Consider the following 22,189-nt stretch of genomic DNA (forward strand, 5'->3'; position numbering starts at 1 on the left):
AATATCTTGTAGCGCCCCTGCGAGTAAGCAGAGGTGCCGCAACACGAAGTACCATAGACTCGAGTAATGTCTGAAGTAGTTCCATACACGTCCATCCGCTCGATAGAATTTGAAACGCCCCACAAATCCAAAAAACAATTTGAAACGAGACTTGTCCGACCAGGGAACATATTTACAGTCATCAACAGTCCTTAGTCGGTGTTGACGAGCCCAGGCGAGGCGTAAAGTTTTATGTCGCTCAGTCATCAAGGGTACGCGAATAGGCCTTAGGCTCCGAAAGTCCATATCGATGATGTTTCGTTGAATAGTTCGCACGCTGACGCTTGTTGATGTCGTAGCGTTGAAATTTGCAACAATTTGCGGAAGGGTTGCACTTCTGTCACGTTGAACGATTCTCTTCAATCGTCGTTGGTCCAGTTCTTCCAGGATCTTTTTTCGGCCGCAGCGGTGTGAGAGATTTGATGTTTTACCGGATTCCTCTATATTCACGGTACACTTGTGACATGGTCGTACGGGAAAACCCCGCTTCGTCGCTACCTCGGAAATACTGTGTCCCATCGCTCGTGCGCCGAATAAAACACCACGTTCAAACACACTTAAATCTTGATAACTTGCCATTGTAGCAGCAGTAACCGACTTAACAACTGCACCAGGCACTTGCAGTATTACATAAGCGTTGCCGAACGCAGCACCATATTCTGCCTGTTTACGTAACTCTGTATTTGAATACGTATATCTATGCCATTTTGGCGCAATCAGTGTATTATTATTATCATCAATGGAGATGTGAAACCATGACGTCCATTACCGTTAGGGAAAGACTGTAATTCGAAAACGAACGTTCCATAATTAGCTGTGTTGGGATGAGTCAAGCAGAAAAAAAAAGCGAGAGGTGAGGCGCGTTAAATGAAACAGGACGCTGCTATTGATGAGGTGTTTGTACTGTATGCGCTGCTTATCAAACAGGGACTAGTTGCTAGTGGAGTAGCCGGCCGCAGTGATCTAGCGGTTCTAGGCGCTCAGTCAGGAACCGCATGACTGCTACGGTCGCAGGTTCGAATCCTGCCTCGAGCATGGATGTGTGTGATGTCCTTAGGTTGGTTAGGTTTAAGTAGTTCTAACTTCTAGAGGACTTATGCCCACAGATGTTGAGGCCCATAGTGCTCAGAGCCATTTGAACCATTTTTTTTTTTTTTTTTTTTTTTTTTTTTTTTTTTTTTTTTTTTTTTTTTTTTTTTTTTTGCTAGTGGTGTAAACCCCCGTGACAGACTTATGTACATTCGTAAACACATCATATCATATTTTCTTCTTGTGTTATTCTAAAACAGGGTGGCATTGCATGGCACACACAAACGACGAATTTGTGGATATGCTTCTAATACTTTTTGCATCTGATAAATGGACTTGCTGCTCGTGATTATCATGGTCGACATCGTACAGATAAAAATGTGTTTCACCGTCTGGAGCTTCACCTTCGGGACACAGGTTTTCTTCTTCCACCATCGCGTGACAGAGGTCGTCCGTAGACTCCAGCAACTGAGAGAGCTATTATTCTGGGGCTCACACACCAAGAACCCGAGCAACGTACTCGTAACGCAGCAAACCGCCTGCGTGTTTCGCAACGCACCGTCGTTGACGTGCCGCATGGGCTTCGGAAGCACCCCTATCATTAGTCTTTAACGTAACACTTACCTCCCGAAGACCTCCGTCTGCGGATGCAGCTTGTAAACGGTTCCAGCAACAACATGAAGCTAACTTCATAAACACTGTAATATGATTGCATGAAGCAGCATTCACTTTTGAGGGTGTCTTCAATACGCGCAATGCCCACTACAGGTGTCACGTTAACCCGCACGTCCCCCGCGGATATCAGGTTCGCTTTCGCATCAGTGTCTGGGCCGGAATGTTGGGAGACAGGAGTTGGGTGCTTAGTTGTTTTTTTACCGGTTGACTGCGCTGAGGCATCATGCATTCCTCTCCAGCTATTTGTCTGACGCAGTGGAAGACGTTCCACTTCATGCTCGACAGACGTTATGGCTCTCACATGATGGTGTACCTCCATACACTGGAATTAATTTGCGACGCTATTTAGACAGAACATTTCCAGGGAAATAGCTCGGACGGGGTGGTCCAGTTGTATGGCCTCCACTTTCACGTGACCTAAATTCCGTGGATGTTTTGCTGTGGGGACACTACACCGCCGACACATATGGAAGAAATGATAGCACGTGTTCATGCTGCTCTTGTATCTGTGATGCAGCCACGTTGCGAAGAGTCCAGAGCAGTATCATCCAGCAAGTCGAGCAATCATTAACAGGGAAAGTGTTACTGTCACTGTTTGCTAACGTGTTACATCTGAGCAGGGTTACTGCATGTAATACAGACGACTAATAGATGTTCAGTTATTTAACTGTGCAATCACCTTCAGCGTCTCGAAATTAATATCCGTTTTGTAATTATTCTGTCCTACAAGTCATTTGTTTCAACTGCCTATTAATGACTTCCCTGACCACGTTTTTGTTACGTTAAACGTTGCAAAACGCTATACTATGTACGTAATTTCGGACACGTGTGGCTTAAGAAACGGTTTATGCTACAGTATTATATCGCAGAATTAAATGGGCAAATAAAGTAAACAAGTCTCCTCTCAGAATCGTACCTTCGACCTGATGCATGTAAACCCAAAACTGTAGCCATTGCATCAACTGCACATCAGTAGTCCTGCATGCTGACAGAGGCACGTACCGTACACGTGATTAAAGTATTGCGAGATTGCCTATCACGAACATCCATTCATTACCGCAAATATGGGCAGGATTAAATTTTGTGAAAGACATTTTTCTGTTGCCAGTATGTGACGAATCGCGCTGCGAAGTCCGAGTGAGTGAATTTTTCTTTACTCTGTATATTCTTTCTCTTTCTACATTATTTTAAAAAATTGTATGCACAATAATTTGCTCTTCTGTTTTCTCACTCGCCATCGCTTTTGCAGAAAACAATAAAGCTGTAGCTATGTAATCTCAATTGTCCAAAGCTATGTAGTCCTACTGATTCGGAAAATGAAACTTTAAAACTGTGCAATATATCGGCATTGAAGCTATTAACGTTACAGGTCCAGCATCTCAGGACGTCTCAGTCATGCACTCTAAACTAACGATAATAACCGTTATACCCACTGGTTTCATGTGACTTCAATTGCCATTCTAAGTTTGGCTTTTTCATTTCAATAAACAAGGCTCAAGGTCAGAGAGGGGGATGGAGGGGGTGAAGGAGATAGACAGATGGAGAGGCCAATGGACATGGAGAAGAGGACGGAGGAGATGAACAGCGAGGAAGGAGGTAGATATTGAGAGGCATAGGGGATGAGGAGATGGACAGATACAGGGGGAGGTGGTGATGCGTAGAGAAACATTGGAGGAGGAGGCGATGGACAGAGAGATGGGGAAAAGAAGATGGTCAGACAGAAGGGGGAAGGAGTTTAGGATGTAAATCAAATTTCACACATACAGAGTGTAACGGGTATAAATACAGAGATTTTAAATATGGTACCTTAATATGTGGACACATTAGTATGTTTAATCTTTCCTTCTCTCCATCTAATCGTTTTGCTTCCTTGTGTCCAACACCTGACCCGCTGCCCATTGGAAAATAGGCATTATAGGCTTACTCTTGCTATTTGTGCTTGTACATACTAACCAACCTAAAAACATATTACTAATAACAGCAGTAACTATTACTCCGCTAATGACGTAAATTTTGATGTAATGGTGCTCAGTAACCCATTCTGTTTACAAAATAAATATCTGCAGTTGTACGTGTTGGACCCTATATTTAGCAACTACTAATCATTTCTAGATTCGCTGCTACGATAGGGACTCGATATTTCGAGTGGGGACTTACACGTTTCCCTTAAATCCGAGCCTCATACAAAACAAAAATTAAATAGTGTATATTGTATCGTTCCTTGATCTGGCTCATAGCATAGCTCCAATCAAAGCACTCACTCTGCTTTGTTATGACAGAGCCAGTGAGCCACACATAGGCTTCTCCCGGTTTTTAATATGTTTACAGAAGCAAAGATTATGTGCAAAGTGGTGTTTAAGGTTTGTTGTTGTCGGTCGGTGCAGTCCATTGCTGTATTGCGTTTTATTTGTTGAATGATTTTGGTTATACAACTAAAACTGAGTGCTGTAACAACGGAATGGAAACTTGAGACTTTAACTGTTAAATTAGAAGAGCTGTAACGACTTGAGAAAGGGCAAAGATTAAACAACCTAACTCTGGAATACAGTGTCGGCCGGCCAGTGTGGCCGAGCGATTCTAGACGCTTCAGTCTGGAACCGCGCGACCGCTACGGTCACAGGTTCGAATCCTGCCTCGGGCATCGTTGTGTGTGATGTCCGTAGGTTAGTTAGATTTAAGTACTTCTAAGCTCTAGGGGTCTGATGACCTCAGATGTTGTCTCATAGTGCTCAAAGCCATTTGAAACACTTAAACCATTTGAACCAGTACAGTGCCATTAAGTTATTTGTTGTGACTGGCGAAGAAACCGACTCAAATAGGAAGTCTTCGTATTTCCCTCTTTCTAGAGACGCTGTTCGACACAGGATGTCAAATTAAAGAGGTTCCAGCCGTCTAGTTTTGTAGCATCGCGACAGATGATGTTAAAGTGATCACTACAGCAAAAATCGACTGACCCCTGATTTGATCACAATCGAGATAGAATCTCCCTACACATCGGTCAGGGGGCTGAAGATGTCATAGTAAACCACTGAAACGCGTTGCCATGCACAGAAAAGTTGGAAACTAGACAGCTAGTAGACGTATAATTTAAAACAAATGCTGTGTAGTATCTCTTAATCCCGATTGTAACCAACATTGCTTGGAGTCTCTGTGAACTTAAGTATGATAATTACTTATGAAGAAATAGCCACGATAACAAAAAAATCATTTATTTAAAATGACCGGTTTCGGCACACACAGTATGCCATCCGCAGATAGACTGCCCGATTTGCTGGAGCTGCGGACGTGCTGAGCTGCTGCGCGTTGTCAAGACGGTAAGCTATTATCTTGAGAACATGCAGCTGCTCAGCACGCCGTCAGCTCCAGCAAATGGAGCAGTCAAACCGAAAACTGCCTACTGTGTGTGCCGAAACCGGTCATTTTAAATAAATGATTTTTTTGTTGTCGTGGCTATTTCTTCAGAAACAATTACCTTTAAATCGCAAAAGCTGTCGAGAAGTTGGAGTTTGAGAAAACAAGTGAGGGGTTCTCTATGTGGTTTATTGTATCCAATGTCGTTTTATGCTTCGACAGTGCAAGGGGGTCACTTTGCTCTGTTAGGAAACTCAGCGAGCACGCGGCCGCACAGTGACTCACGGCGTCGAACTCGTCCTGGCGCTGCATGTGGTTCTGGATGAAGAGCACGTTGTGGATGGCCTTCTCCAGCTCGAAGGGGTACTTCTTGCGCGTGGCGACGTCGCTGAGGGAGCCGTCGAGCCCGACGACGGAGGGCAGGCCGCCGAAGGCGCCGGCGCTGCCGCCGAAGCGGTTGGTGGCGCTGTGCAGGCCGTTGCAGCCGCCGGGCCGCTGCAGGTGGTGCAGTTGCAGGTGGTGCTGGTGCTGGTGCTGGTGCAGGTGGTGGCGCAGCGAGTCGGGCGACGAGGCGGCCGACGAGGAGGCGGCCGCCGCCGCCACCGCCGCCGCCGCCGCCGCGCTCAGCTTGGAGTTGTGCGCGTGCCGCAGCAGCCGCTTGCTCGCCAGGTCGGCCAGCAGCTGCTCGGGCACGCGCATCAGCAGCAGCTTCGGCAGCCGCCGGATGAACACCTGCGGCCGGACACGCGCAAGCGGTCAGAGCCCGCACTCACTCGACAGTCACGTCAAACACTGCGCTCGTGAGGAAACGGGGGAAACGTATCTTTATTACTCTGCTTCTGTTCCTCGAACATCTCCGCATACTGTACACCTCCCGCCGCCTTCATCCCCCTCACCCCACTGTTGCTCCTCTCATCTCCTGTCCCCGCCCCCTGCCACGCCTTCACTGTTGTGTCCCCTCTACCCTCCATCTCTACATCCTTCATCTCCTTTCCCAAGGTGGTTTCCATCAGCTCCCCCTCCCGGATGATGCCCTCTCTCCCTCCATTTATCCCTCCTATCAACTCTGATCCTCACCCCACTCCTTTCCTCCTTTCTTTCCCTGAGTTCCCTCTTCCGCCCTTCCATGCTGTGTTTCACTCTAGCTTACCTCTTCCTACACCCCCCCCCCCCCCCGAGTCCTTTTGTATTCCCCTCCTCTGCCTCCCCTATTACCTATCACCTCTGCCCAACACAACCCACCCCTCTTATGGGTCCTCATCCCCCATTGGCTCCTTTCCCCCTGCCCCCTTCGCTTTTTCTCTCCTTCCCCCCTTTTTTATTTTCCCATCATCTGTCCAGTTTCCCCGCACCTGCTATCGGTTGTGGTATGTCATATTTGCCAACCTTTCAGTGCAGTGTTCCAGTGAATGTTCAGTGTTGTTTCGTCTTTCCAAGTGTTGCGAACAGAAACCATGCTGTCGCTGGGTGTGAATTTTATGTCTTTTGCAAACAGAAACCAGACTGTCGCCATGTTTTTTAATTGTCTGTCTATTACTTTACCTGTCTCCTTCATATGTATTTTATTAGCATCGTCATCCCTTTGTTCTATGTTTTAAGTTCCACGATTTTTTCCGACATGTTACCATTTAAGTCTACGATTTTATAGCCTGTTTTTATTGTATATTATCTTCACCTTTTTAAAAGTCTGTAGGCTGAAGAGCGGCATACTAAGCTGCTGCCAGCCCGCCCCCTTGAGGGGAATCGAAATGCAGTAAAGCAAAAAACTGGTCACGCTACCTCCCCCTTCTGGATGATGAAGCTTGCTGTGACGTCTACCCTTTTTACCAACTGTAGCCCGGCCTTGTCCCCCCCCCCCCAGCCCATGGTCCACAGATCTTATTTCCTACCCCCTCCTTCCCCGTAAGCTGGTTTTCCTCCCCCCCCCCCCCCCCTCGAGTATTTGCATTCCCTCCTCGGCTGCTTTCCTCTCCCATTCTTTTCCTCCTCAGCCCCTACAGTGCATCTCCAACTCCATCCCCAATCCCTCTTCCCTCCGCCCTTCTAATACCATCCCTTCCCCCCTCCAGTCCCCCCTCCCTCCTCCCTCCTATCCCCACCCCTGGCAGATCCATCCAGACTTTTATTCATTATCGAGTGTGTTGTGTGTGCTCGACTTGTGTATAGTTTTGCTGTCTGTGGTTTTTCTAAGCTACCCCCCGCCCCCCTCCCCCCATCACATTGCTGTTTCAATCGTTCAGTGACTTTTTATGCTCCTGACATACTTGGACTTATGTCCTTGAATTCTCACAATGTGTCGATTTTTTTGGGAAATACATTTTTGTTATTTATCTCCGTTCTACAGTCACCCCTTTTTTGTATACTTTCTTCGATTATGTTCCCGCCGGCCGCTGTGGCCGAGCTGTACTAGGCGCTGCAGTCCAGAACTGCGCTGCTCCTCCGGTCGCGGGTTCGAATCTTGCCTCGGTCATGGATGTGTGTGATGTTCTTAGGTTAGTTAGGTTTAAGTAGATCTAAGTCTAGAGGACTGATAACCTCAGATGTTAAGCCCCATAGTGCTTAGAGCCATTTGAACCATTATGTTCCCCCTTGTTTATACCTATGTTCAACCATGTTTCTCCCTTTCATTGTTTTAAATCTCCTCCTGTAGAACTGTAACGTCTCCAGGCTGAGGAGCAGCGCCTATGCTGCTACCAGCCCGCACCAGATGGGGAACTGAAAGTACAATAAAGGGAAAAACAAGAAAAGAAAATTGGTCACCCTGACTCCCATTCCCGTTTGCAGGTTGCCTACACAACGGATTCCAGGGAAAACAAATGTGTTCTATATTGTACATGGGATGCTTTTCAGACTCTAGCGAGCACCGTAGTGGAAATAATTCAAATAACAAGCACATTAGTATGTTCTTGAGAAATTATTAGCATTTGAACCATTTTGGTCTGCACTTTCAAGGTCAACATGTATATCGCGGTGCAACAATTCCTACCGATTAAAAGTGCCTGCAGCTCTCGTTGTCGTTATGAACCTTAGGTAATCGACCAGTGTTATTTGAACAAACGTGCAAGATACCTCGCACACGTATGTGCGAATCGTACCGTCAAATCAGAGGGCAGATTATTGTAATGAGATAATGTTATGCATCCATTCAGTTGGTTGGCTGATTGATTTGGGGAATGGGACCAAACAGCGAGGCCATTGGTCCTATCGGTTTGGGGAAGGATGGTGAAGGAAGTCGACAGTGGCCTTTCACAGGAACTACCCTGCAAGTTGCCTGAAGCGGTTTAGGGAAATCACGGAAAACCTAAATAAGGATGGCGAGACGCAGGTTTGAACCGTCGTCCTCCCAATTGCGTGTCCAGTTTGCTAACCACTGCACCATCTCGCTCATCCACCCGGCAAAATGCTGCTCTTGTAGGACAAAATCGTTCAGCACTGTGTTGGGTGTGTGCCGAATGGTTCACGAAAGGCCACAGAACACTACAAAATGGGTCGGGTCGCACTACCCACACCACCCTGTGAGAAGACCGACATCTCATGCAAATGGTATTGCAGGAGAATCTACGTCCTCCTCGGCTCTCGCGCGATAGTGGGAAAGTGTAACACATCACACAGTATCAGGGGGCGTCGGTCCGTTCGCGTTTATTACGGCACGGGTTACGTGCGTGTCGTCCACTTCTCCGCCTACTGCTAACGAATGTGCAGATACACGCTATATGGAAATGGCGTATAGAACGACGACACTGGAGACAGATAGTGTTTTCCGACAAATCCACGTTCTGTTTGTTTAAAATTATGGCCGCACTTCAGTTGGCCGCAGACAGGGGGAGTGGTATCTCTCTGACTAAATTTGCACAGGACTAGCTCATAGCTTTATGGTGTGGGATGCTATTTGGTACAAGCAAAAACCACAGCTGCTGTGGTCCGCAGCTCGTGCGCTCGTGAGTGTTGCTGCCTCTGTATCACGGGGACCCGGATTTGATTCCCGGCCAGGTTGGGGATTTTTCCCTGTATGGGCGCTGGCTGCTTGTGTTGTCCTCATCCTTCCATCATCACCATCATCATTCGTGATTGTGGCTAGATTCGACTGCGTAAAACATTGAAGTGTGAAAAAATTGTGACTTTGTACGGGCGGTGATGACCGCCCAGTTGAGCGCCCCACAAACCAAACATCATCATCACAGCTGGTGTGTGTCCAGGGTACTGTGTCCAGTGTGACCTACGTGAATGACATCCTGTGACCCGTAGCAATCCCCGGTCCGCACAACATCCCAGACGCCTTTACCAAGTCGTGCACCACCACATGTTGCTCCAAGGACACGTGCCTTCTTGGTGTCACAGGATGTCAGCTTTTGCCCTGGCCCGCCAGTTAACCAGACTTGCCACCAATCGAAAATGTGTGGGATACGGTGGAAAGGCGGTTGCAGCACTCTGACCCAATGCCAACTACCACAGACGAACTTCGGAACCAGGTGAACGCAGCATTGATGGATCTGCCACAGGACGCCAGTCGCGCCTTATGCACGTTGATTCCATCACGCATCGCACAAGTTATCAGAGCCCATGGCGGATCGTGTAGCTACTAGGCAACTGGACACATGCTTAGCAGAGTGTCTTAAATACTAATCTTTCTGTAGAATATGCTGCGTGAAAATGAATGGCCTGTCTCTAGTCATTCAAGGTGTTCTATTTTTTCTGAATTTATTTGCATGGCCATCTTTCACATCAGATGGTAGAGCCAATTATTATTGGCTCCCTTTCTTAAGCTTTGTGCATCTTCTTTGGACATTCTGGAAGCAGGCATACATATTTTTACACATTTTGGCGGTTATGGATTAGAAATTGTATTTGTTTGTAAAGTTGATGTGCCATTTACTTACTATCTTTTGTTCGCAGATTCGGCAAACCAATACTTTTACTCCCCACCATTCAAAGTTTTTAATGACGCTAGCTGTAAGTGGGCACTGAAATATGTCAGTGGTAACAGATGAAAATTTATGTCGGATCAGGGCTTTAACTTGCCTTTCCCACTTGACGCGGGCCATCGCCTTATTACCTCAGCCATCTGAACTTGCTCCCGTTCCAACTCAAGTTCCCAGCCTGTTACGCACTACTGCCATCGTGACACACTTAAACCCCTTATTCATAGTTCCTGATCACCGTAAGAGAGAGGGAATAGTGTGCATCCGCACTGAAAGAAAACATCGTTGATAGTCCCACCTTGCTGACACAAACGTGCGCGTCTCTTTGGTCTCTGCTGGCGAGGCCTCTGTGTGTGTAGAAATTACGTGTTTGTTGGGCGACGCAATATACTGTACTAAGTGAAAAAGTTTCAAGTGACACGGGGTAGGTAATACAAGTATTCTATTAACCGAAGAGTATTCATGTGTGATTTACGCTTGCGAACAGCATCAATACGTGCAATAAAGAGATATTTCCTAATACTAAAATTCCTAATCCAAACAAGATTCATCGATTTTTCAATAAATTTCGTGAAACGGTGTTACTAACAAGAAAGGTAGACAGCCACATACAGTACGAAATTTTCAGTCTGCAGCGGAGTGTGCGTTGATATGAAACTTCCTGGCGGATTATAACTATATGCCGGTCCCGAGTTCGAGTCTCGTCTGGCACACAGTTTTAATCTGCCAGGAAGTTTCAGCCACACACAGTGCTTACAGAAGCATCTTCACATGACGCTGGACACTTTGGTGAAAGGCCTCCTGGAAATCCGTTCGGTATATTTTGCAGCAAATGGGAATTTTGTATGAACCATACGATCCCACGAGCCGGGTGGTTGGCTACCAAGTTAGAAGCCTATAAAATATCTGCATCCAGGTTAAGTGCCACAACTTAAAAAGGATGACCCTTCAAAAAGGTTGCAGTTCTCTAAATGTTCAGAAAGTAGGAGTGTGATGTTATGATGTTAATGGTGAGAAAATAATAGGCCCTATTCTTTTTCCTTAAACATTTAACGGGGCGGTATATGTAGATAATATTTTGATGCCTTTTGTTGACCAATTAACTGAGAGAGAACGTGCTTCGCGGCCTTTCAGCAGGGCTCTGCGGTGACACACAGAGCCAGCTTGTCATTAAATGACATTCATGACCCTCTTTCTTCCCTACACACACACAAACACACACGCACACACACAGACACACACACACACACACACACACACACACACACATTAAATATAAACTTTTCTAAAAGATTAAAAGGGCAGGCAACGATCTCAGCCTACACGAAAATCAAATGAACAACCATAAATACAGAAATACCGTGCTGAGTGCGAACAGATGTAACTGCTCTTCTATTTCTGAAGTGAGGTGAAATGCAAATGACCCCAATGCTGCTTAAGAGAAAGTGCAAAAAGGCAAAAAAGACTCAGGTCCAGGATATGCCTTACGGGCGTGTGAGTTCCTACTATCAGGACGAGAAGGCTCTCTGGTGCTCGAGAGACGTTAAGTGCCAGCTTAGGAGCACCGTGGGGTAGTGGTGGGATGCACGAGGAATCGGATGGACAGTCGGTTACGGGAGCACTGGCGGATGTCAGACGCACATGTGAAACGGGCAACGTGTGGCAGAGGTTCACACGAGGGCGCCACATACGGTGCTCGTGCTTCCTTGTCGGCAGGCTCACCTGTTGCTGCTCGTCGACTTTCTGACTACTTTCATATACACTCCTGGAAATTGAAATAAGAACACCGTGAATTCATTGTCCCAGGAAGGGGAAACTTTATTGACACATTCCTGGGGTCAGATACATCACATGATCACACTGACAGAACCACAGGCACATAGACGCAGGCAACAGAGCATGCACAATGTCGGCACTAGTACAGTGTATATCCACCTTTCGCAGCAATGCAGGCTACTATTCTACCATAGAGACGATCGTAGAGATGCTGGATGTAGTCCTGTGGAACGGCTTGCCATGCCATTTCCACCTGGCGCCTCAGTTGGACCAGCGTTCGTGCTGGACGTGCAGACCGCGTGATACGACGCTTCATCCAGTCCCAAACATGCTCAATGGGGGACAGATCCGGAGATCTTGCTGGCCAGGATAGTTGACTTACACCTTCTAGAGCACGTTGGGTGGCACGGGATACATGCGGACGTGCATTGTCCTGTTGGAACAGCAAGTTCCCTTGCCGGTCTAGAAATGGTAGAACGATGGGTTCGATGACGGTTTGGATGTACCGTGCACTATTCAGTGTCCCCTCAACGATCACCAGAGGTGTACGGCCAGTGTAGGAGATCGCTCCTCACACAATGATACCGGGTGTTGGCCCTGTGTGCCTCGGTCGTATGCAGTCCTGATTGTGGCGCTCACCTGCACGGCGCCAAACACGCATACGACCATCATTGGCACCAAGGCAGAAGCGACTCTCATCGCTGAAGACGACACGTCTCCATTCGACCCTCCATTCACGCCTGTCGCGACACCACTGGAGGCGGGCTGCACGATGTTGGGGCGTGAGCGGAAGACGGCCTAACGGTGTGCGGGACCGTAACCCAGCTTCATGGAGACGGTTGCAAATGGTCCTCGCCGATACCCCAGGAGCAACAGTGTCCCTAATTTGCTGTAAAGTGGCGTTGCGGTCCCCTACGGCACTGCGTAGGATCCTACGGTCTTGGCGTGCATCCGTGCGTCGCTGCGGTCCGGTCCCAGGTCGACGGGCACGTGCACCTTCCGCCGACCACTGGCGACAACATCGATGTACTGTGGAGACCTCACGCCCCACGTGTTGAGCAATTCGGCGGTACGTCCACCCGGCCTCCCGCATGCCCACTATACGCCCTCGCTCAAAGTCCGTCAACTGCACATACGGTTCACGTCCACGCTGTCGCGGCATGCTACCAGTGTTAAAGACTGCGATGGAGCTCCGTATGCCACGGTAAACTGGCTGACACTGACGGCGGCGATGCACAAATGCTGCGCAGCTAGCGCCATTCGACGGCCAACACCGCGGTTCCTGGTGTGTCTGCTGTGCCGTGCGTGTGATCATTGCTTGTACAGCCCTCTCGCAGTGTCCGGAGCAAGTATGGTGGGTCTGACACACCGGTGTCAATGTGTTCTTTTTTCCATTTCCAGGAGTGTAGATATCGGTTGAAAATGGTGAGTCCCGTTGTGCCATCTTGTCTATGAGGTCTCTTTGGCATTACATCATCACGTTGTATAGTAGCGCTGACAGCGATTTCTCAATACATGGGCCCTATCTTATTTGGTCCATGCTACAATTAACTTTTGTTTTCGCCAAGGGTTAAATGAGCACAACAACTGATTTTTCTTCCAGTCTCTTAGCTTTCTACAGTTGTGATGTACGTTTATTTGTGCTTGCGGACGTTCATAAAATTTATTGAGCAACACCACCAACCCGACCACTCCGGGTCTTGTTTTATTAAGAAATATTCAGTAAAGAGTTTAGGATGTGATCTTGTACCCATTAATAACTCCACGAGTTCAAGGCTAATGATTCTTTCTTTGTCTTACGAAGTGTATTTGCTCTTTTACGCGTCCTTTGCCGGGATGCGTTTGGCTGTACATGTAGTGAACGCCTAGGGTCACCTGAGCCCACGTGTATGTGTCCGCTTGAAGACCAGTACATGCAAGGTACTGTGTTTTTTTAAGAAAAAGTCTTTGGCGTTTTTTCAGATAGTCACTCTTTAGTAGTCTTGTTCACTGGCTATAAACTGTTTGAGATTATATCGATTTGGTTATTTATTGTAGGACTTCAAACGAAAATACAAAAGTCATGTGATTCCATGTGTTTCGTAAAATACTTCACATCTCTGATTACGGGCTACAGAGTATTTCTTGTTTATCACTTAAGATTTCTAAGTTTTTGAAGAATTATATTTTTTTCTAAAACTGTATTGTCTTAGGTATATTTGGCCTTTTCTTATGTGTCTCACTTGAGTAAACTTTGATTCCAAGCCTTGTTTTAAAATTAAAAAGATTTTTCAGAAATTGCTAAATCTTTATTTATAAAATAATTATATGTATGAAATGTAAACGTTCACTCCACATTTCTGACATCTGCGAAAATGCCATTTTCGACTTTGTTATCATGATTCAAAATGGGTCTCGACCCTGCCGTCGAATGAATAAAAAGTAAGAATTTACAACTTGGACTGGTTTAGCTTTCTATTGATTAACAGAAGTTGCTGATCCAAGGTACTCCAGCATGCTGGAAGTTCGGATATAAAATAATTGTTCTTGCTCAATGATTTAAAGTATTTGTTTGTCAAATGTACTTATTATCTGCATGCACACACTCGTTGCTCCGAAAATAAAAATTTTTTTGCTGTTTTTTGATTGCTTTGGCTCAGTCGCCACCACTCCCAGATCCTCTTGTCGTGTTATCACATCTCAGTACGTACTGTACGTGTTGAAATGTGACCTCAACCCAGGCTAATAAAAGAAGGAAAAAGCAGTAGCTTGCAGAGTATGCAAGTGGGAGGTACACCATAAGTAAATTCCACACCGACTACACAAAGAAACACTCTTTCCAATCTGTCAAAACAAAAATGTAGAAACAAATGTACCCATATTTCCAGAATGACCATAGAAGATGCTTTGTAATAAAAGTGAAGCTTTAGGTAGAGAAACCAATAATAGTTGAAATGTAGTATATTTATGTGCCGCAGTCCATTTCTGAAATTAAATAAACTCCTCTGGAAAATTAAGATTTTTTTCAATTGTGAAAACACTATTTCATTTATTTTAAAAGCGTTGCAATGCAGAAAATCTTGTCACTAATGTATTTAATAAGTATCTGTTACATTATTACTCTACCAAACACCAATACTCTCTACGTAAAATCAAATTATGCAGACATATCCCTACACTGCATCATGTAGCATTTTTGCTACATGTAAGTTTTTTGCTTGTAAATGTGTAGAGTTCTAGCACATGGCAGAAGCGCTTGTGTCTGAGTGTCTCTTTGACTTCTGTGAGCTTATGTGTAACATTGTTGTTTCTTAAATCTCTTAAATCTTTGTTGTATTGTTTGTTGCATCTTTGACAAACGTGTTGAGTGATCTGTAATGGCGCCTGTCTACTGATATTGAATTAGTGTCTGCATTTACGAAGCTAATACGGAATTTTAATGTCTTGAAAAATAATTTTTCTATAGAAAGGTATGGAATTATAGATATCAATGATGAATCTGTATTTTCTTTTGGTTCTAGTGGGGAAAATATGGCAAAATATAAGTGTAGCGAGTTTGCTACAATATGCAATTAAGGTATGTTTAACAGTGTTCTGTAATTGTCAGATTCATTTATTTGTAGTTGTTTCTTACGTAGAAAGTCGCTATTTGAAATAAATAAAAGTTTTCGTTGCTAATGGAAGTAGTAATGGATGTAAATTACTTATATTTTAGAGGTAAGGACGTACAATTTATTGACGACAAAGGTCGGAAAAGAAAGTTAGAGGACGATGATATTCTTGCAATCCTTGAGATTCCTTCGGAAAGTGGAGATGGTTTCTCAGCTGATGACTCAATTGCTGACCCAACTGTAAACATAGACACAATAGTCGACAATATTGAGGAGTATTGTCCACCAGACTCTGAATCTGACAACTGTAAAAATGAAACTTCACATATATCCATAGTTCCAGCACCAAATTAATTGTCTCATATGCCTAATATGAATGATAAGTCTGAGTCATCAAGAAAAAACTGAGAAGAGATCCTGTAACATGGAAGCTGTGTAGTTTTGATTTTCCAGTTGATAAAAAAAATATGCAAGGGGAACCTTCATCTACCAAATGAAGTTTGTGCTTTGGAAACACCATTTAAGTTCTTCAAATATATGTTTACAGATGGGTTACTGAATCACATTGAAGAATAAACAATATTATGCAGTGTTCAAAAAGATCCAACAAAGCCTTATAATACGAACTCTGAAGGTTTTTCAAAATTTATAGGAATCTGTAAATTATCATCAGTCATGTCTCCAAGAAACACCAGAATGTATTGGAATTCAGCCATGGGGTTATCTGTGAAACGTGAAACAATGTCCGTGAATAAATTTGAGAAATTGAAGCAGTTTTTGCAGTTTAATGACAACAACAAGGAAATTCCTCAGGATCAGCCAAATTGTGATAAGCTGCGTAAAATTCGTCAGGTCACAGAGTCACTAAAGAAGCAGGTTTCCACAATACCACTTGAAGAGAATCTTGCAGTAGATGAGCAGATGTGTGCAACAAAATGAAGGCATCATCTAAAGCAATACATGCCTGATAAGCCATACAAATGGGTTACAAAATTTTCATGTTGTATGGTATATCTGGCTTCATTTATGATTTTGAAATTTATGCTCGACAAGAAAATCTTCCAGCACACCGCTTGCAAGATGAACCGGACTTGGGTGCCAGTAACAATGTGGTTGTCAGATTAGCACTATCTATTCCTAATCATGTGGGTTATAAGTTGTACTTTGGCAACTATTATACATCCTTACCGTTAATGACATACTTGGCTTCTCAAAGAGTTTTGTCTCTAGGAGCTGTTAGGAGAAACAGAATTCCAGACTGTAAACTTCCAAGGGACGATGATTTGCGGCCGGCAGCGGTGGTCTCGCGGTTCTGGGCGTGCAGTCCGGAACCGTGCGACTGCTACGGTCGCAGGTTCGAATCCTGCCTCGGGCATGGATGTGTGTGATGTCCTTAGGTTAGTTAGGTTTAAGTAGTTCTAAGTTCTAGGGGACTGATGACCACAGCAGTTGAGTTCCATAGTGCTCAGAGCCATTTGAACCATTTTTTTTTGATGATTTGCGAAAAGAGTCAACGGGAACATCTGTGGAGTATGTGACAAATATAAGTGGAACAGATTTATCCTCTGAAATATGGAAGACAATAAATGTGTAACATTACTGTCAAAATATGCAGGGGAACTACCGAGGTGTGCAGCCGAAAGGTACAATCGCAAGAAGAAACAGAGGGAAGTGGTAAGTGTTCCTTATGTGATACAGAAGTATAACAAACATATGGAGGGTGTGGATCTTCATGAAAGTCTGCTTGGACGCTGCAAAATTGTAATGAGGAGCCAAAAATGGTACTTTAGACAATTTTATCATCAAATAGGTGTTGCAACCATCAATGCCTGAATTGTCTACAAGCGTGTTGCAAAGCAAAACACAGGTTTAAAAATACTGAAATTGTCTGAATTTCTGATGGAAGTTCGGAGAACTTTCTATAAAGTAGGAGGAACACAAGGAAAGCGAGGTAGAACAACATCCAGTCCTCAGCATGAAGTGAAAAGGTCTCCTGTTGCAGCTCAGCCAACAATTGACGTACGGAGAGATGGTGTTGGTCATTGGCCAAAAGTGATGGAAAAGCGTCAACGTTGTAAGCGTGCCAGCTGCAAGGCATTTACGGTAGTCCAGTGTGAAAAGTGTGGAGTACCTCTGTGTGTAAAGAAGAACATTGATTGCTTCATTGCATAACGGTAATTTTTTACAGTGTTTGTTTCTAAATATTTCATTGTGACTGACAGTTTTGCAAAAAATGACTATTTTTCTATATTGTGCTGAAACAAATCTTAGTAGCTATGAAATATTGATTGTACAGTTTGTTAAATGGTGCTAATCTAACCTATTTTATATCACTCTACAGATGTAGCATTTTTGCACAATATCAAATATTAGTCTCACTGTACGATGTAGCGTTTCCTCACATTTTTCGTTCTGCATCCATAATGCAATAATAAATAAAAATTTAAGGAATCTTGAAAGTTATAATTCATTTTTCTGCTAAAAATTACTGAAATAATAACTAAAAATAAATTCATGCAGTGGAGGGATATTATTAAAAATCAGTTACAAGTTAAATACATTTTCAAGCTGAAGCTATGTAAAACTGACTGAAATTCCGATTTTCATGTTGATAAAATGGTTAAGACATTAACGAGACTCAGGTAATTTTCTAATATCAAACGTTTCGTGGTTTAGAAAAAAAAGTCCTTCTTCTGTTTCAAGGTGCAAGATTGCGCATGATTGATGAAATATGACTTAATGTTATACAAGGTGTCCAATAAGGTTTCGGCAATATTCAGGGAAAGGAATAATCGTTCAAAGCAAATAAGTCTAGTAAACACAGGTTCTAAATAAAATGTATACCTGGAGAGGTGGAGCACTTGTTTATCTTCACCACTGTGAAACACGTCTCTTCCACTGAACAACAGCACATAGCTCTTAAGATATGTATTTTGTAGCCCATGTTTACTGTACTTACTTTCTTCGAATGATCGTGCCCTGCATAACCAGTTTTAAAAATATAAAGAATCTTACGTCACATAAAGTTCTATAACTAGCGAATTAATAATATATTCCAAATACTTTTAATATATCATACAGCTCTTAAATACGTAGAAATCCAAATACTTACAAATGCTGGCTAAAAATAACCACATGTCTAGCAGCAACAAAAATTGTAGAAAATATGGGAACTGCTTATGCCGGTCTCTAGTGCGCATTCTTTCATTAGATTCTAAAATCAGTCACTAGAATGAAGTATAGACACAGAAATATCATTTGTTCGTAGGTACACTATCTGCTACGTACAATAGTCACCCCTACTTCTCATAATTGTTAAAAATTTAAAAATCTGCCATAGTCTGCTCATTGGCACGTACAAGGGGCAGTCAAATGAAAACGAGACACAGGGGGAAAAGTAAGTAAAATGTTTATTATTTCAAAATAACACATTTACCACTTGGGTCCATCCACATGTTTTCAAGGGTATTTTATGCACACTTGGAGGACCTTACACATCCTCTACGCAATTCAGATACCTCGCTATGAGATTTACATATTGTTGGAGCCCGGAAAAAAAGGAAGAAAAGAAACAGAACATTCACGGCCGTCGATTTACTTCGACGACGAAGTTTACAACTGGACACTATAACGGTTCCGTACGCAACCGCAAACATTTATCCATTAAGGCAGTGAGCGTCTTGTCTCCGTGATAACAGTTATGGGCATTACTTTTGAAATTATGAACGGTTTGTTTACTATATTCCCACCTGTCTATTTGTTTGACCACCCCTTACATAAGGTTAAATGTTTAACACCGTTACTCAAATATTGAAGTTAGAAACTGTGTACATGTGTTGAGGCAGCGGAGCTCACAGGGCCAAAGTTTCCTTGACTATATTCATCCAGAATTGGAGAGTGAGAGCACTTAGCGACTTCCAGTAAACTGTACACGTAATTTCAAACCTCTTCTCTATGTCACCCCCACAAAATAACGAAATAGGAAGAAAAGATATAGCTTACTACATTTTCGTTGTTAACGCTTTAAAACCTCAGTATCAGGTACTCTTTTTTAATCTATTACATCTCTGCTAGTAAATCTACTAGAAACAAGTTTTGCAGACGGGATCGAAATAAATAACTGAATTTTTTTGCAAAATTATATCACTGTATGGCCCATACTTCAGGAGAAATTACGTTGTATATATTGACGAGCCGTGGCGAATTGTGGCATTGTATCAATATCGATATGCTCGTATCTTTGGCTCTGAGATGTTGCACAGTGATCGCAACTCCCTCTGGCATTATGACATCCAGTATGATGAGAGGAGTATCTGTAGAGCAACCAAGCGGAAATGAGGCCTCTTGTCGCTACCCCACCTGTCTCTAGGTTGGCGTAACCTGGGAAGATTGAATAGGGTCGTGTTCGCCTCTTCTGACGTGCCATGCCGGGGAACCTCAGGAGTGGGTTACTGAAACCCCGCCGGGCTGTCAGAAGGTTTTTACCGAAATTGCTGAATACTCCGCTTCTGCTTATTGGTACTGAAGTCCTCGCCCGCATGGAATTTACAGGCTGAATTATATAAGCGAGGACTTGTGTGTTAAAAAAATCTGTTTAATATTTTATTTAGATGTTTGTATATTTCATTATACTGGAAGTTTGTTCTGTGATACGTAAGTATACTTGGCGCCTTTAATGTGAGTTAATGTTAGTGTCCGCCTCTACAAAGAAGTCTGTTGAAGTTCGTTAGCAGTGTAAGTTAAGTGCTTCTTTCTGATTGTTATTAATAACTGTCAGTTGATATTACTTCTGCCTCACGGCACTGGTGGATGATTAATATTATCACAGACTGTCTATTCCTGGTGTCAAAGTGGACATTCATGTTACGCGAATGTTATCAGGATTATTATTAAGAATCTTGTGACTTATGATTAATTTAAACATTTTGGATAAACACTGTGCTCAATTCGTCTTTCTGGATTTGCCTCCACTATGTATTATTCATTGAGGTTAACGTGTTGCGTATTCTGCTTCAGGTTATTTATATCGTGTGTTTATTTTATTTATGTGGTTTATATGGAAATTTTAGTTTGTTTTAGGACACATTGTCTCAGCTTGGCCTGGACTGTCTACGTGTCCAGGAGCCGTAGAATCTGAGGCCACTGGTTCAGAGTTGGCTTAGTCATTGTTTCAGCAGGATTTGTTACAACCATTTAAATCTGAAAATTCCTTACGTCAACTGCAAGTGGAGTCTTAAATTTTCTACTAACGTATTAGAAGATTGTTAAATTTCGAGTATCGGTCCGTAACAAATTGCATTAACTATTGAGAGCGTGATCATTATTTACTATAATATTGGCTGTGACTTGAGCTTTCACTTATTGGAATTTATCTCAGCTGTAGAGACTTTTGTTGAGAGTGCTTCTGCTCTGGCGTCGGTGCTGTTTACAGAACCTTGCCAGGCCCACTAATTTTCAGTCCAACAGGCTTGCAATTCTATGCGCAAGCCTTGGGCAACTAGAGCTAGCGCTGTATGTCTGCTGCAGTGTTATTTCTTCCAAGGGGAACTGTGATTTTTAACGCTGACGTTTAAAGTTAAATTGAAATTTTAGAGCAGTTCTTAGGCATTCTGTTTGTTAATTTAAGGGGATTCCTTTTTATAATCTTATTGCGTAAGTTAATTAAACATTTTACTAGCGGCTGAGATCTGTAACGTCACTCTTATTTAATGTTAATTGTAATTACTTGAATATTATTCTGCTCTGCTATAAGCCTTGCTACCATGCCTGTTTTATGAGGTTTTAAATCTTTTGGTCTCCTTCGTTGGTCACTTTGTAATATAGTTTAAGAAATGTTTGGCTGTGGTCTATTACATGGCCTGTTCAGTTTTATTAGATGTTTTTTATCGGTGTCTTCGCCTTATGAAGTTTTAGTAATTTTTACGGCTCTTTAAATTTGGTTCGAAGTTTGTATCATTAGTCTTAATTCTTATGGTCTGGCAAACTGTTATTGCGTGCCAGTTATAATTGGCATTTTCTACCTTAACTGATTACTGTTCAGTATTCATATTAATAGTTGTTTAATTAAATCGTTAGATGGATTTAACGTAATTCAGCCCGTGTAAAATAAATTTGTACGTTCTACAAATGAATGAACACTGTCAAAACCCCATTGGTCTAGCCTTTCCTCGTTTTCCTCCTGGCCAAATTAAGAGGCCGTATCTTCAAATTCCAAATGAAATATGCAAAAAACTAGCATTTCCTATAATGGAGTGCTAATTCGTAAGAATATACTCATACACTGTTTCATGACGAGAGAATTTATAGACTTCTATTAAACATGCTGTTTTATACAGATGTGGGCGGAGAGTCTCTGGTACAATAGCAGTTACCTGAGAAATAATGAAGGTAGCAGAGGATCAAATAGGCGAAAGAACGAAGTTCCGTAGAAATACGGAATACTGAATATAACACTTGAAAGGAGATAATAAAAAAAAAAAGATTACTACTCACAAAGAGTGGGACGTGGCTAAACGGGAATGGATGTAGCATTGTTGAAAAGCTGTACAGCGTGCATCACTATGGAAACAGTTGGCGTGTATGGCAAAATTAAACGCACCACGCTGTAATATGAGCATTGAATTAGTGATTTTGTTTTGTTGCACATCACAGTAGGCCCACGTTCTGATGACTCATCACTCTTACAATCGTACCGTTATTCGTAATATACCAATAATGCGGCAAAGAAGTAGTGCTAACTTACTGTCAGTCTACATTATTTTCGGTTAATTAAAATAAAACGAACAATTTTATCCCTAATGCCTTATAACT

The 22,189-nt window shown here is 43.2% G+C and overlaps 1 protein-coding gene across 2 annotated transcripts in view; it reads right to left on the minus strand.

Moving 5' to 3' along the window:
- LOC126281695 (acetylcholine receptor subunit alpha-L1) overlaps positions 1 to 22,189 on the minus strand; it is a 601,659-nt gene that overhangs the window by 42,227 nt on the left and 537,243 nt on the right. For both annotated transcript variants that reach the window (XM_049980867.1, XM_049980868.1), the window contains exon 7: positions 5,380 to 5,826. In XM_049980867.1, coding sequence (XP_049836824.1) covers positions 5,380 to 5,826 — 447 coding nt within the window. The remainder of the gene's footprint in view (positions 1 to 5,379; positions 5,827 to 22,189) is intronic.

This window comes from Schistocerca gregaria, chromosome 7, assembly GCF_023897955.1.
Source record: "Schistocerca gregaria isolate iqSchGreg1 chromosome 7, iqSchGreg1.2, whole genome shotgun sequence".
Taxonomy (NCBI): Eukaryota; Metazoa; Arthropoda; class Insecta; order Orthoptera; family Acrididae; genus Schistocerca; species Schistocerca gregaria.